The 16579-nt window shown below is 43.5% G+C and overlaps 1 protein-coding gene across 1 annotated transcript in view; it reads left to right on the top strand.

The window, feature by feature from the left end:
• Positions 1 to 11833, top strand: part of COL5A2 (collagen type V alpha 2 chain) — a 145959-nt gene extending 134126 nt beyond the window's left edge. The window contains exons 46-54 of the mRNA XM_056861227.1: positions 222 to 329; positions 2743 to 2796; positions 3216 to 3323; positions 5688 to 5741; positions 6197 to 6304; positions 7855 to 8146; positions 8693 to 8880; positions 10911 to 11150; positions 11674 to 11833. Coding sequence (XP_056717205.1) covers positions 222 to 329; positions 2743 to 2796; positions 3216 to 3323; positions 5688 to 5741; positions 6197 to 6304; positions 7855 to 8146; positions 8693 to 8880; positions 10911 to 11150; positions 11674 to 11820 — 1299 coding nt within the window. The 3' untranslated portion in view covers positions 11821 to 11833. The remainder of the gene's footprint in view (positions 1 to 221; positions 330 to 2742; positions 2797 to 3215; positions 3324 to 5687; positions 5742 to 6196; positions 6305 to 7854; positions 8147 to 8692; positions 8881 to 10910; positions 11151 to 11673) is intronic.
• The last annotated feature ends 4746 nt before the right edge of the window (positions 11834 to 16579 follow it).

The following is a 16579-nucleotide window of genomic DNA, read 5'->3' as shown; positions in this document are numbered from 1 at the left end:
CAATTGTAAGCTGGTTTGAGTCTATTTTTAAAAGGTAGAGAAAATTGGGGTATAAAAACCAACTCTTCTTCTCTTCTTCTTCCTTCCTCATAGTAGTTAACCCAGTGTCCTGGCACTTGTGGGTTAAAAACAATCTTTTAATAAATTCATATGTATGTTGTACTAATTAATCTTAAAACTTGAAATGAGTTTTTAAAGATTTGGAATCAAACTTACCGCAGGGTCAACGTGGAGAACCAGGGCCGGCAGGCCTTCCTGGTTCCTTAGGCGCTCCAGGAACTCCAGGACCAGTTGGAGTTCCAGGTGATGCAGGACAAAGAGGTGAACCAGTAAGTATAGCCATTTCCTTGTTTTTTTAAAAGCATTAAACAGCTTTGATGGACAGCCAGTATGGCAGAGTGATTAAGAGCGACAGACTCTAATCTGGAGAACTGGGTTTGATTCCCCACTTCTCCACAGAAACCCTGCTGGGTGACCTTGGGCTAATCACAGTTCTCTCCGAACTCTCTCAGCTTCACCTACCTCACAGGGTGTCTGTTGTGGGGAGGGGAAGGGAAGGAGATAGAGTTGCCAGATCCCTCTTCGCCACCTGCGGGAAGATTTTTGGGCAGAGCGAGAGGAGGGTGGGGATGGGGAGGGACTTCAATGCCATAGAGTCCAATTGCCAAAGTGGCCATTTTCTCCAGGTGATCGGATCTCTATCGCTTGGAGATCAGTTGTAATAGCAGATATCCAGCTAGTATCTGGAGGTTGGCAACCCTAGAAGGCAATTGTAAGCCACTTTGAGACTCCTTAATGGTAGAGAAAAAGCGAGGTATAAAAACCAACTTTTCTTCTTGATTTTCTGCCTATTATTGTGATAAAGACCATACAAAGGATGATACAGTTAATGTTTGGAAGAGAGGCCAACTGCCTCATGGTGGGGTCTAGGGTTGCCAACCTCCAGGTGGCAGCTATCTCCTGCTATTACAACTGATCTCCAGCCGATGGAGATCAGTTCACCTGAAGAAAATGGCCGCTTTCGCAGTTGGACTCTATGGCATTGAAGTCCGTCCCCTCCCCAACCCCGCCCTCCTCAGGCTCTGCCCCCAAAACCTCCAGGTATTTCCCAACCCAGAGCTGGCAACCCTACTGATCTGGTCAGATCTTGGATGCTAAGCAGGGTCGGCCCTGATCAGTACTTGGATGGGAGACCACCAAGGAAGTCAAGGGTTGCTACACAGAGACAGGCAATGGCAAACCTCCTCTGAACGTATCCTGCCTTGAAAACCCTATGGCAGGGGTGTCAAACATATGGCCTGCGGGCTGGATCCGGCCCCTTGAGAGCTTTTATCCGGCCTGCGAGTCAACCAAGGCAGCCACCCCATCCCCCAGTCCTGATCTGGGCTTGCGAGGCCTGGCCTGGCCCAATCAAGTGACGTTTATGTCATATCTGGCCCTTGTAACAAGCTCGACACCCCCTGCCCTACACAGTCATCACAAGTGAGCTGTGACTTGACGGCGTTTTCCACCACCCCCAGAGTAGCTGCAGTTAGGGCTTTTAGGGCCAAGTTGTATAATATGTCAGTAAACCTGCTGAGTTCCTTCACAAGTGACTGGGATCAATTGTTTGGAGAACCTGGAGTTATCTACTAGAATTAGGGTTGCCAACCTCCAGGTACAAGCTGGAGATCTGCTATTACAACTGATCTCCAGCCAATAGAGATCAGATCACCTGGAGAAAATGCCCACTTTGGCAACTGAACTCTATGGCATTGAAGTCCCTCTTCTCCCCAAACCCCGCCCTCCTCAGGCTCTGTCCCAAAAATCTCCAGGTATTTTCTAACCCTGAGCTGGCAACCCTACGGTACACGCCCCCCCAAAGAGCATTGCTCTCTACGGATAGCAACCTTTGGTGGTCCCTGGCCCAAGGAGTGTGTGGCTGTCCTCGACAAGGGCCAGGGCTTTCTCAGCCCTGGCCCCGGCCTGGTGGAACCCCCTTCCTAGTAACGTCAGGGCCCTGTGGGACCCGCTAGCAAGCGGGAGTTGCTCCACTTGGCCTGCAATTGAGGGCAGCCACAGTTTGTCATCTGTACTAGCCTTACTACCTATCCCCCTACTTCTTTGGGTTATGTGGGGGACGCTGTGTGCTCCATTGGTCTTCATAGTATCTGATATGCTCTGAATGAGCGCCATTTTGTTGTATTGGATATATTTATTAACTAAGAGCCAGCGTGGTGTAGTGGTTAAGAGTGGTGGTTTGGAGCGGTGAGCTCTGATCTGGAGAACCGGGTTTGATTCCCCACTCCTCCACATGAGCGGCGGAGGCTAATCTGGTGAACTGGGTTGGTTTCCCCACTCCTACCTATGAAGCCATCTCGGTGATCTTGGGCTAGTTACACTCTCTTAGCCCCACCTACCTCACAGGGTGTCTGTTGTGGGGAGGGGAAGGGAAGGTGATTGTAAGCCGGTTTGATTCTCCCTTAAATGGTAGAGAAAGTCTTCATATAAAAACCCACTCTTCTCCTCCTCCTCCTCGTCCTTGTCCTCTTCCTCATCCTCCTTCTTCTTCTTGGTCTTTTAATAATATTAATGTAGACGTAATGTATTTTATGGTTTTATTATATGTGTGTTATTGAATTCTGTTGTTACCTGTCCTGAGCCTGGCCTTGACTGGGGATTGAGGGCGGGATAGAAATTGAACAACTAAATAATAAAATAAAACAATAAAGTTTCACAGAACCACTTTTCATTCCTTTTCAGGGATCTCGGGGTCCAATGGGGCCTTCTGGTCGTGCCGGAAAACGTGGTTTGCCTGTACGTTCTGCATGAATTCTTTTAATTCGCCACCGTGGTTTCTTTTATAACTATGTTTGTACAAATCTCTGCTTAACGAGACGCTAATCTGGTGAACCGGGTTTGATTCCCCACTCCTCCACATGAGTGGTGGATGCTAATCTGGTGAACCGGGTTGGTTTCCCCACTCCTACATGTGAAGCCAGCTGGGTGACCTTGGGCTAGTCACACTCTCTCAGCCCCACCCACCTCACAGGGTGTCTGATGTGGGAGGGGAAGGGAAGGTGATTGTAAGCTGGTTTGATTCTTCCTTAAGTGGTAGTGAAATTCAGTATAAAAACCAACTCTTCTTCTCATGTGTAAAAATGCCCTGAAATCAACAAGACGGAAATGTGCTTAACACTGGTTGTATTGTTGGCTTTGATTTTTCCTGTTGGCAGGGCCCTCAAGGACCTCAGGGAGACAAAGGGGACAATGGAGATCGAGGTGACAGAGGCCAGAAAGGTCACAGAGGTTTCACCGGCCTTCAAGGTCTCCCTGGACCTCCTGTAAGTTGTTCTTTCTAAATTTGTTGCGTCTATATTTGCGTATTCCATTAACATCTCATTTCCCATGATTTTGAGAGAGGGTTGCCAACCTCCAGTTAGTTATACAATTCAAAAATCATCCCTCGTGCTATAATAACAGAGTAATGCTACAAGCCTTCCTCATGACAGATGTGATATTATTCACTGGCATTTGAGTCAAATATACTAGCTCAAGCCACCTTAAGCCCGATGGACAAAGCATCAGCGAAATAGGAAAATACCGGAATCCTATTTCGGGCTTAAAATATTCTAAGGAAATTCTCCTCAAAGTAAAGGGCAATTTAGCCCCAATTTTTGTTACAATTTACTTTAAAATCAAGTTTTGGCTCAAAATTCTTCGGCTACATACAGCCAATATCGATCTGTAACTACCTTTGCCTGCGGTACCTGTTTCATCTGCGGCTTTGCATGCCGCTAGTGCTGCCCTAGTGAACGGATCTCCAGCCTTCACCTGGAACTTGGCAACCGGGAGACCTCACCTGGCGAAAATTATTTTCACCACGGGACTTTGTTTGCTTCTGTTTCACTGTATAAGGTTTGATTTTTATGACTGAATTATAAAAAGTCTTATTGATGTTTCCAGTAGCCATCAGTGCTTGTTATTTTCCTTCAACCTCCAGTTAGTGGCTGGAGATCTGCTATTATGACTGATCTCCAGGCGACAGAGATCAATTCCTCTGGAGAAAATGGCCACTTTGGAAGGTGGACCTCTGTGGCATTATACCCCATTGAAGTCCCTCCCCCCAAAAAAATCTGCCCTCCTCAGACTCCACCCCTAAATTCTCCAGGTATTTCCCAACCCAGAGCTGGCAACCCTATTTAGAGACCTTAATGCGTGCACCATTAAGTATAAGGGGTGCTTCTGCTCATCCACGGCCTCCATTCATTCCTTCAAAAAAAATTTTTTTTTATTTTCTTTTTAAGTCACATACAATTTCAATATTGTCATCTTCAGAGTTACATAAAATAAAACAATTTCGAACTAATCAGCCTAATCAGTATTGACTTTTTCTGACTTCCCCTCTCCCCTCTATCAAATTAATATCTATATAATTCCCTCTGTATTTGTTTTCTAATTCATTATAATTCATTGTATCGTTTCAATAAATTACATCTTATCATCCTATATACTTTAATTGTTGGCCTCCATTCATTCCAATGGAAGAGTCCCTCCACCGAAATTAAGAGAGAAGCCCTTGTGGGTGTTATCTGCGCTTATCTTTCAGAATCCCCTTTCCCAAAAGAAATTCCCGGATTATGGCAAGGCCAGCCTTGGAAATAAACTGACAGAAGCTACTGGCCTGTAAAATCTTTCCTAACCCAGGGGTCCCCAATCTTTTTGTACTGGCAAGTGCCTTTGGGATTCTGACACAGCATGGCGGGCACAAAATGGCTTCCCCAAAATGGCCACCACAGGAGGCAGAGCCAGCCCCCAAAATAGCTGCCGCATCTCACCTTCAGCTACACAGTGAAGATCTTTGTGCTGTGGTGGCCGCTGCTGCCAAAACAACGTTTTTTTTAAAAAAAATCTGCACAGCCAAAGAAATCTCCAATGGGCAATCAGAAGTCTAGCTGGCTAAAAGCCCCACCTGGCCATGCCCACTTTCTCAAAACACTTGGTGGGCACCAGGAAAGGTATTGGCAGGTACCATGGCACCTGGGGGCACCACATTGGGAACCCCTGTCCTAGCCAGTCGGTCCAAACACACCAACGCAAGTCCTTTTCACCTCATCAACAGCCTGAAGGACCAAAATACCATTTCTGTACTAATTTACCAAATATTTTCTGCTTAGTTGCTTTGAACTACAAGCAAATAGGTGGTGGGTGATTTTTTTGCAAACTGGAAGGTTATGATGTGCAATGTAGTAAGGTAGCCACACTTTTCAGATAATTCCTCTTTGCATCCCTTATGAGGAACTGCATGGTATATAAATCCCTGCTAAAAACTTAAATATAAATGCAGTGTGAAAGTACCAAAAGTCGTTTTCCTTTTTGGTTTAATTCCAAGCGAAAGTGATTCCTTTATATAGGGCAGTGATGTTCCATTCCTGTGATCTTACTCACGGGACTGTGTATAGTTTTTTTTTAAAGTGTGTGTTAATTATCTACATGATGATAGATATTGCTACTGTGTTAGATGAAAGAAATTGACTTCTTTCTGAGACTTATAAATGAATGTATACCTGGGGCACATGTTGGAACATTTCATATATTTCCACAGATAATGTACCACAGATAATGTTCCACAGATAAATGAATGTATTTCCTTTTGTGGAGTTAATAGGATGCTGAACCCCAATAAACCTGTGTCATTTCATGTGTAGGGTCCTATTGGCGAGCCAGGCAGTTCTGGGATTCCAGGTCCATTTGGCCCTAGGGTGAGTATCCCAGCTATGGAAAACAAATATGGAAACAATTTCGTTTGCTGTTGTGCAGATGGTGTTTGTTGATTTCAGAGTAAGAATGCATGGGATTTCCATGCACTGTCATTAAGCAAGGTTACGCTGAATTATAATGGAAGATTTCTCAAGATGTGGATGTCCTTCCTCAGTTGGAGTTAGGGTTGCCATCCTGCAAGTGGGTTTGGAGAACTCCTGGATTGACAACTGATCTCCAGATTACAGAGATCAGTTCCCCTGAAGAAAATGGCTGCTTTGGAGGGTTGCATCTACCCTCGCATCTCCAGGAATTCTCTGATCCTGACTTGGCAACCCTAGTAGGAGCTGATAGCTATCATGCACGACAAGTCTTAGAGCTCAATCAGGGTCATTCTGTGGAAGGTTGAGAATAGAAAAACTGTTGTTATCGATGTGGACATTCTCTCACAATACAGGGCCCTCCCGGTCCCGTTGGACCTTCAGGTAAAGAAGGAAATTTTGGACCACTTGGACCAGTTGGACCTCCGGGTGTAAGAGGAACTGTAGGAGAAGCAGGGCCTGAGGTAAACAATGGGGATTTTCTGTGGGGCTGGAGGGATTTCAATGTTCTGTACAGCATCAAAATGGTGATACAGGGAAGTTAGGTATTGGACATCACTGTGCATGTTCTCATGCATTAAAATTATAGGGGACTAGAAACTCTCTTTGGAAGACTTTCAGAGAATAAAAAGACTCTCTGGCCATTTATGCTTGGTAATTAGCAGCGTGTTCCAGGCTGAAGTGGCCCACATATTTTTTTGATTTCTTCATGCTGAACCGTCATTCCAGCCATCACTACGAAGCCAGCACATACCTGCTTTGCATTTCTTAAGAGCCCCTTTAATGCAACCTTTTGCATTTGCTCCACTCCTGCATTGAAGCATTCACTGAAGGAAGCATGCAGAATCCTAGCTGCGGCTTAGCTATGCAAACAACCATTGCTAATGGCTCTGCAAATGAAGGAACGAAGGAGCAGGCAAGTGTGTGGGGGGGAATTTTTTTTATTTTCTCCTCTTGCATCGGGACCATGAATAGTCATTTTAAAGGTCGGATTTAAAAAAGGAGCTTTGAGCGAGCATCAAAATCGACCCTGCGTAAATGGCCTCTGCTTTAGGTTGAAAGAAATAAAAGATAGTAAATGAAAGTCTTGCGTTGATATAGCTTTAAACCTTTCGACTGTATTTTCCATTTAGATTTGTTACGAATCATTTCGAGTGCCTGGGGCAGAAAAATGAGCTTTGTGTTTATATGTTTAATATAAATAAGTAAACCTGATGTCCTGTTCTGTATCAAGGGGGCGGAGGACTCTCTGAGACTCTCGGGTTCCTTTTCCAATAATCCCTGGAGGCAGGAAGTTGATAGTACTTCAAGGAGAGGAGTTCTCCCATCAGTCTTTTTCCTGCGTCCCCTTGTGAGAGCAGTAGATTTAGAGAGCTCCTGAGATTTTCCTTCTAGGAGCTCATTGGTTGCACTTTGTCTCCCCCGCCCCCACTTGTGTGCCTTCTGGTGTGCTTTGTTAAAAAAAGAGATCTTTCATTTGAGGAGACCCAGGCAGTTACCACACTAGGTATTCCCAGCAATGTATCAAGCGTTTGGAAATGTTATAAAAAACATCGCTTTAAAAGGGTTTTTGGATGCCACGGCTAAAAAATGGTTGGAAGACGTCTTCACAGCTAAAGGGGCCAAACAAAGTGCGAACAGTATTTTTTATAACAGTTTCAAACTCTTAATACATCGCTGGGAATACCTAGTGCGGTAACAGTTCAAGTCTGACTGAGTTCTCTGAGGCTTAAGCTTGCATACGATTATGCCCAAAAAGTATCTTACTCAGCAGATATCTTCTCATAACTTAAAATGAAAATGCCATTTTCCTCCATCCAGCAAACACATTTATTGTGTTACGGAGCGTCAAACACACAATTTCCTCTGCCGCCTTCCACTAGTAGTAACATAGTGACGTAATAATTGAATAGTAATAATTGTTTCGAGCATATCATTCTTTGTACGCTTTTGTTCCAGATATGTAATTGTGCAACCATGTGTAAAGTCTTTCTCTTACTGCTTGGATTTTTAGGGACCCCCAGGGGAAACGGGGCCGCCAGGGCCCCCAGGGCCCCCTGGTCACCTCACAGCTGCCATTGGGGACATTTTGGGGCATTATGATGACGGTCTTGCTGACCCGCTGCCAGAATTCTCAGAAGACGAAGCTGCCCTCGATGATAACAACAAAACTGATCCGGGAGTCCATGCTACACTGAAGTCACTTAGTAGCCAAATTGAAACGATGCGTAGTCCAGATGGCACCAAGAAACACCCAGCACGGACTTGTGATGACCTGAGGCTGTGCCATCCATCCAAAAAGAGTGGTAGGTATTTAAAAAAAGGATTAGTCATTGCTCAAGCTGAAAATGCATCCATGAGCAGGCACTAGAGTAGAAGACTGGTGCTAGGGACAGCGGGGTGCAAAGCCATGTTTTGCCATGGAAGTTTTCCCAGGGGATAGGGTTGCCAGGTCCTCCCTTGCCATCGGCGGGAGCTTTGGTGGTGGTGGGGAATTTGCCAGCGCGCAAATTATGTATTTTATTTTATGTACATTATCTATGTTGTAAGCTGCCTGGAGCTCCATAAGGAAGAGAGGCAGCCAATAAATGTTTTAAATAAATAACATGAATGGCCTGTATGTAATGGTGGTCCACAAAAAAAAGGGAAACCAGAGGTGTAGTCCGTAAGACAAGAATATTTAAGGGGATTTGGCCATGGTTCTCCCACACACAGTGTAGTTTTGCTCTGTTTACTCCTTTTTTTTAACTTGAATGATAACAAGCTTATGTAATAATTACATCCTACCTGCTGAATCTAGATTCAAACTGGATTGTCTCCTTTCTCTCAAATATCTTACTTTTTCGTTGCAGGAGAATATTGGGTTGACCCTAACCAAGGTTGTGTGGAAGATGCCATCAAAGTATTCTGCAACATGGAAACTGGAGAGACATGTATTTCTGCAAACCCGGCTAGTATCCCCCGCAAAACATGGTGGACGAGTCGGTCGGCTGAACTAAAGCCTATATGGTATGGGCTGGACATGAACAGGGGTTCACAGGTAACTACATTTCGTGTCAAGATTTCCTTTAGACATTTCCTTCATTTCATAATAAATTCTGTTTGTGAAAGGAACATATGGCCAGTTCAAACCTGAGTACCCATTCAGTTGTTCGTTGTATGTGATTTTAATGCAGTGTGCTGTGTGGATCATAGATTTATAAAGCAGTAATTCTCCAGATGTCAATTAATACATGAACTGTACATCTTCACTGTTATGCTTTGTGTTTTTTTTTAATTATTTATTTATTTAGAAGATTTCGACTCAGCCTCTCCCAAGGTCTGCTCAAGTAAAAGCAAAAAACAAAAAACAAAACACACAATAACACTATAAAAACACCCTAATTTATCAAACAAGCCATTAAAACCACACAGTTAAAACCAAGCCAGTGAAAACAGCCGCTGATAATGCTAACAATATCTGTAGAATGGGCCTCAGACCAGAAACAGATCATAAAATAGTGAAAAATATAAAAACCCCTTAATTAAAAGACTGAGTAACAAGATATGTTTTGGCCTAGTGCCTAAGGGACTTGTGTGGTCATTGCATCTCAAGCAGGAGGTGGGGTAGTTGAGAGCTATAGTTTCAACAAATAATTGTTTGGAAAGATTCAACAGGAACTTAAAAGAATAATATTACTTGTGGGAAGTAATGAATCTGATACAATCTTTAAATCATTCTGTAGACATTTTAAATGACAATGAGACAGAAAGTAAGATATTTTATTCCTGATTATTATTCTGTACCATGTTGGATTTTAATTCAATCTATAACAATAATGTGTCTTTATTTTATACTGAAGATAAACGATGCTGCTAAAAAAGAAGCAACTTTGACAGGTTTTGATACCTTTGTAGGATTAAAACCAAGGACATAGTAAAGAAATATATCATCATTCTTCTCCTCCAGGACTCTGGGCCAATCCTTGTGATTGTCATGTGATTGTCAGCCAATCAGAGCCCATGGAACCCCAACGGATGGGAGGGGCTGAGCCAGCCTCCGTTTTAAAAGGGGGCGGAAAAAACCTTCTTCCCTCAGATTCTCTGGATAACGGTGTCAGTTTGGCCAATGTTTTATTTGGCTTTTAGTAGGATTTGGGTAGGCTGAGGGAAGAAATATTATTTTTAGGTGATTTTTAGGTGGTCAAAGCCAGAAGCACCCAATATACCTGGGCATTTTCCGAGAACCAGGGACTGTGAGGTGAAAAGGGAAACCAACCCCTTTGAGGGGACCTGTTTTTAGGAACCAGGTCCCGTAAATCTCCCTACCTGAGGTGAAAGGAAGCCATAATCTCACCTCAGTGTTTATTTACTGTCCTTTAGTTGGTATTCAATCCCTTAAGGGGAGGGGGGAGGTTGTAACAGCTGGGTCACAGATGAGAGTCATTTTACCCATTTGAGATGAAATATTCCACATATAATGCTTACTCTGTCAAATACCTATTTTTTCCTGTTAAATAAAACACGTTATTTGGCCTTCACCTGTGTCTTGTCTGCCCAGTCAAATATTTAGTAATAAGGGGATTAAAATTTACCTCATGAGTACATCCAATATTGATATAAAAGACCTGTGGGGGACACACAGTTGACATGCTACCAAGACTTCATCATAAACTCATGTCACCTGTTGCCATGAATGTGGGTTATTGAAGATTTTGAGGCCTTTTGTGCACAGGTTGGTACTGTGGCGATCACCCCCCGACTTCTTGGGGACTTCATTTTCATTATGCATATCTTTTCTGACCTTTAGAAATCACTTTGGTCTCTCCTCGCGTTTTCTGGATGCTGTTTCTGGCGGCATCCAGAAAACATGGGGAAAATGTGGGGAGAGAGCGACGTCACTTCTAAAGGTCGGGAAAGACGGGCATAATGAAAACAAAGACCCCAAGTAGCCGGGAGGGTGATCACGATGGAAACAACCCATGCATAAAAGGCCAAAGATAGAGGTAAGTGTGAGGAAAGAGCCATTTTGGAATGATTACAAGGAACTACAGAGGGCGTGTAAATTCATACTTCTTTGCACTGTTGCAGTTTGTCTACGGTGATAGTCAGTCACCCAACACTGCCGTCACGCAAATGACGTTCCTGCGTCTTTTGTCCAAAGAAGCCTCTCAGAATATCACCTACCATTGCAAGAACAGTGTGGGCTACATGGATGACCAAGCCAAGAACCTGAAGAAAGCCGTGGTTTTGAAGGGGTCAAATGACCTTGAGATCAAAGCAGAAGGAAACAGCCGCTTTAGATACACCGTCCTTCACGACAGCTGCAATGTAAGGATTTTTTTCATTGTTGCCGTGGCAGAGCTGAATTTATCATGGAGTGTAGAGAAGGAAACAAGAAGGCATGGCATTGAGGTTTACATGTTCCAGATTTACGACAGTTTAGGGGGCAGCCCAGATTGGCCAGGGGAGGGGCTGTGGCTCAGTGGTAGAGCATCTGCTTGGCATGCAGAAGATCCCAGGTTCAATTTCTGGCATCTCCAGTTAAAGGAACCAGGCAAGTAGGTGATGTGAAATACCTCTACCTGAGACCCTGGAGAGCCACTGCTAGTCTGAGTAGACAATACTGACTTTGATGGACCAAGGGTCTGATTCAGTAGAAGGCAGCTTCATGTATGTTCATGTATGGGGTGGGTGGGTTTGCCTTGGATAAGTCTGGATAAGGGGCCGGATCCCGCCCACAGGCCTTCTTCTTGACCCCTGTTGGAAACAAATGGATCAACGTGGTACATAGAGAATTTGATGAGTAACCTTGAACTCTTGTCTCTCTCCTGTTTCTCTCCCCTTCACCCAGAAACGCAATGGGAACGTGGGCCAAACTGTTTTTGAGTACAAAACACAGAACGTGGCACGCTTACCAATCATCGATATTGCCCCTGTGGACATTGGAAGTGCAGACCAAGAGTTTGGAATAGAGATTGGGCCAGTTTGTTTTGTGTAAAAAGGAAAGAAAAGAAGAAGAAAAGGGAAATAAAAAAAGAGGGAAACACCGTACCAATTCAAAAGCTTCGGGAATCAACAGCAACAAAACACAAGAACTTAGACGGAGTGAAGTTAATCCTGAGACTCTTGAAGTAGTGGCTGACGACGGATCAGCATTGTACATAACAGGTCTTTCTCATCCCCCGGCCTTCTTTAGAATATTTATTTTACTTTTGCAAGCCTTCAGTCTAATTGTCCCCTAGCCAACATTTTAACGAGATAGTATAATTTTACAAGGACAAATGACCCCCCCTTTGACATGAAACCCACTAACATGACACTCATGCTTATCAGTAATAATGATGATTGGTTTTTCTTATTCTGGGTTTTCATTTTTTCTCGATTTACGTGAGTGTAATTCATTCCAAGCATTCTAAACAGATGGATATATGGAAGAGTTTTAATTGTCCAATCCTAAAACTTGCTACAAAGTCTGGCTCACAGTTGCACCGGGGAAGCATCCTCGAAGACGTCATCCATTGGTACAAGAAGCTTGCAGACAAGGGGCTGGTTGGGAAATTCTGATTTAGCCCTCGCCAACCCTTAGGTTTGCCAAGTCGCTGTGCTCTGCTGAAGGGAGTAGCCAGGCATGTTACACAAATGTATTCTCTTAAAGGTACAGGAATCCTCTCAGGGTCTAGTCTTGGGAACTTCATCATATCTTGGCCCTCAGCCCTGACAGGGCCATCCTAAGCAGAATTTACACCCTTCTAAGCCCACTGACTCCAATGGGTTTAGAAGGGTGTAACTCTGCTTACCTACCTTTTCTGCATGTTTGGTACCCAGGCTAGGGTTCAGAGGAGGAAGCTATGCACACGAGACAGACATGAAGCGGTAGCTTTGCTTTCTGATTTCACCGTTATCAGTTCCCACTACCAGAAAACCAAAATGCTCTTAAAACTTACTCATTGTCTCCAAGTGATTTGCTCGAGCAAAGCTAAGCAACGAACTCCTGTTGTGTGCGTGGTTTCCAACCGGGCATGTACATCTTTGAAACCTAGCCACAATACATGAACCTGTCACGCACTCGGTTTATGCCAGACTGTTGTCTGCTTTGTGTAGCTCGTCCCCAACAAAGTGTTTACATGTGGGAAAGCCCAGTCATGGTGCAGAAGGTGTTCAAGTGCTTTATGGTCATAATGACACAATTTTAATTGGATTTGGTCATGAGTTACTCCAATGGAAGTCCAATTCAGTAGCAACAAGGTTTTGCTTGCGGGGAGCTGCCCATCTCATGGCTATCTTATTTTTCCGGAGCAATTCCTCACGAATGTGATAGAAACTGAGAAGATTTTACTGGATTGCAGTCACGCAAAACTCCTGACTGACTTCAGCAACATCAGGATTTCCCTCCTGCCTCAAGGGTATGGTCCCAGTTTTGTTTTTTTGTCATTTATTCCCACATATTATTCCCAACTAAATTTAGTATAAAGATTAGAGCCCCCCTGTTGCTGAGATCAACCTTCACTCAAGAAACGGTCACGCATCGCCAGAAATTCTAACTTACTGGCCTCGGTTTGTCAGGGCGAACAAAGGGTTCATCATTCCTTAGGCATGAGCTACCTCATCTCTAGAAGCTGGGATGCATTTAAGAATCTAGTGTTTGTTCTAGATACAAAAAAAAGGTGCTATGCTTCTGTTATAATTCCAAGAATGGAGATAGGCAGGGCAATATAATATTTAAAAAATGAAATAAAATGTAAAAAAAAATTAAGAAAAGCAATGGTGCTATAGTGGTTTCTGTAAAATCCTGGGAAAATGAAGACGATTGCCATCAACTTCTTTGTGATAGCGTTTAGATATTAGATTACTGGTGTTTGGAAAAAAATGTTATACACTGCATTTTTTTTCTTATTAAAATTATGCCATATACAGAACGCTGTGTACGTCAGCATATCTTTTTTTCCGTAGAGCATGTGGATACAAACCTACTTCTAGGGTCTGTTTCTTTGTTGAAGAACTGTGCTCTCCTGTTTTTTTTCTTTTCTTTTAAAAATAAACACAAAAAAAGAAGAAAGAAAAGCCATACGCATAGCTTTATTCATGTATCTTTGCAAAGCATTTAATTAAATATAAGTTTCTTGTTTGAGCAGTGGCTTCCTTTTGTGTGGAGTCCTTCAAATGATATCTGCCCATTTCTCGGGGGAAAAGAAAATAGGATTGTGTTGTGTGTGTGAATGTGAGTGAGAGGTAGAGAAATGTGACCACAAAGTAGCAAGCAGTTGGATGCATTAAATTATATAGGGAATTTCCCAAACAATCTGTTTTTATGACTGCGTAACAAAAATTCAAAAGTGCATGAACCAAATATTTGCCAACAAATGCAAAGGATTTGGCAACTCTGGCTTTGGAATTGGAGATTTTTCATGGTTCTGAATAAAATATTCTGATGAAATCGGTGTGTCAGTTTAAATTACACGGGGTACCTCAGATAATACAAATAACGCTCTCTTGAACTAGTAAAGCCATGAGCAAATGTTTCAAAACAAATTGTCCTTCCACCAAAAGTGTTTCATTCATTTCTGTGAGAAGGTTAAAGGCCTTCTCCGTGGCTACTTATTTTGGGAGGTGGGGAAGGGGGCGCAGGGAAAAGTGGAAAGAATGATACTTTGACACCAGCGCAACAGTTACAATTAAAATTATGTGAACGGGTGCAAGTTATGTTGAATATTTGAATCTCCATGATAGCTATTCTTAAGGTACCTCTTCAAGTAGGTCACCTGTCATCAACCATAGCACATGCCTTTTCCATAGGGTTGCCAGCTCTAGGTAGGGTTGCCAGGTCCCTCTTCGCCACCGGCGGGTTATTTTTTGGGGGAAGCCTGATGAGGGCAGGGTTTGGGGACGGGAGGGACTTCAATGTCATAGAGTCCAATTGCCAAGGCGGCCATTTTTCTCCAGATGAACTGATCGCTATTGGCTGGAGATCAGTTGTTTTAGCAGATCTACTACTACTACCTGGTGGTTTGCAACCCTAGTTTTGGATTGGGAGATTGCTGGAGATTTTGGGGATGGAGTCTGAGGAGGGTGGGGTTTGGAGAGGGGAGGGATTTCAATGCCATAGAGTCCAATTGCCAAAGCGGCCATTTTCTCCAGGGGAACTGATCCCTGTCACCTGGAGATCAGTTGTAATAGCGGGAAATCTCCAGTCACCACCTGGAGGTTGGCAACCCCACTTTTCCACTTTTAGCCCCCCACCCCCACTTTGTAGAACGGGATCCCTACAGAAGTTACGGGTGTGCCTTCTTTTATAGGAGGCATTGCAAGTCCATCATAATTGCTAGGGCTTTTAATGAGTTACAGACTGTAGGCATCTTTTAGGGGAGGGTTTTATTTTGCATGTCTTGAATTATATGTTTTAATTTGTGATTTGTAAGCTGCCTTGAGCTTTCACGAAAGGTAGTATGTAAACATTTTAATTAATAAATACTGTAGCTATAAAATATGAAGCATGAAGTGATTCAAGACTTTGGTATATATTTACCACTTTCACCCTGTAGCCCAATTTCAGTTCTCCATTCAATGCTGTTAGGAGTAAAAATTAGGGTTGCCAGGTCCAGGTTGAGAGATACCTGGAGATTTTGGGGGTGGAGCCGGAGGAGGAGAAGAAGAGTTTGTATTTACATGCTGGCTTTCTCTACCACTTAAACAAGAATCAAACCGGCTTACAATCACATTCCCTTCCCCACAACAGACACCCTGTGAGGTAGGTGGGGCTGAGAGAGTGCAGAGAGAACTGATTAGCTCAAGGATAATTTAGCAATGATGCTATTTCTTTCCTGGATGTTATGGTTTATAGAACTAGCAATAATACTATTGTGGTAAGACCATTTAAAAAACCAACAGACCGAGGGGCAGGACTACATTTTCTATCTCATTACCCTCTTCATTTTTGACAAAATCTGCCATTTAGCAACTTTTTGAGGCTCAAACGTCATGTCACACATAATCAGGACTTTCTTAATGCAACACAGGATCTCTAGGACCCTGAGGAAGAGGGGGTATCTCGATCACATCCTCTCTCAAGCAGCTGGCAGAGCCTAGGAGAGGGACCAGAACTCATTACTAATCAACTAATCAACTCATTACTAATTCCACTGAGCGGTTCCTCAGTGGAACAGGCTTCCTTGGGAGGTGGTAAGCTCTCCTTCCCTGGAGGTTTTTAAGAAGAGGTTAGATGGCCATCTTTCAGCAATGCTGATTCTGTGACCTTAGGCAGATGATGAGAGGGAGGGCATCTTGGCCATCTTCTGGTCACTAGATGTGGGGGGGGGGGGGAGGTAGTTGTGAATTTCCTGCATTGTGCAGGGGGTTGGACTTGATGACCTTGGTGGTCCCTTCCAACTCTACGATTCTATGATTCTAACACTTCATGGGGATCCTCCACCCGTGACTGGGTGGTGGCCTTGTTACAGTATAATCATCTTTCTTATGATATTAAGAAAATTATTCATTGGCATTTAATAGAACACATTTTAGGATGTTTTAAGCCTTCTATCTTTGGTTTTAGGAAAACCAAATCACTGAGGAATTTCCTCATTAAAACTGACCTATATCAAAGGAGAGAGGGAATTAATATACAAGGCCATTTCAAATGTGGAACCTGTGTGGCTTGTCCTTCCAGCTTACCTATCAGACAAGTTGGGTCCACCTCTTCAAATTTTAAATATACAATAAGACATTTCAGTAATTGCCGCTCACGTGCGGTCATTTACGCT

This window comes from Euleptes europaea, chromosome 15 (genome assembly GCF_029931775.1).
Source record: "Euleptes europaea isolate rEulEur1 chromosome 15, rEulEur1.hap1, whole genome shotgun sequence".
Classification (NCBI taxonomy): domain Eukaryota; kingdom Metazoa; phylum Chordata; class Lepidosauria; order Squamata; family Sphaerodactylidae; genus Euleptes; species Euleptes europaea.
The sequence above is the reverse complement of the archived record's forward strand: the minus strand, read 5'-3'. Positions and strand labels throughout refer to the sequence as shown.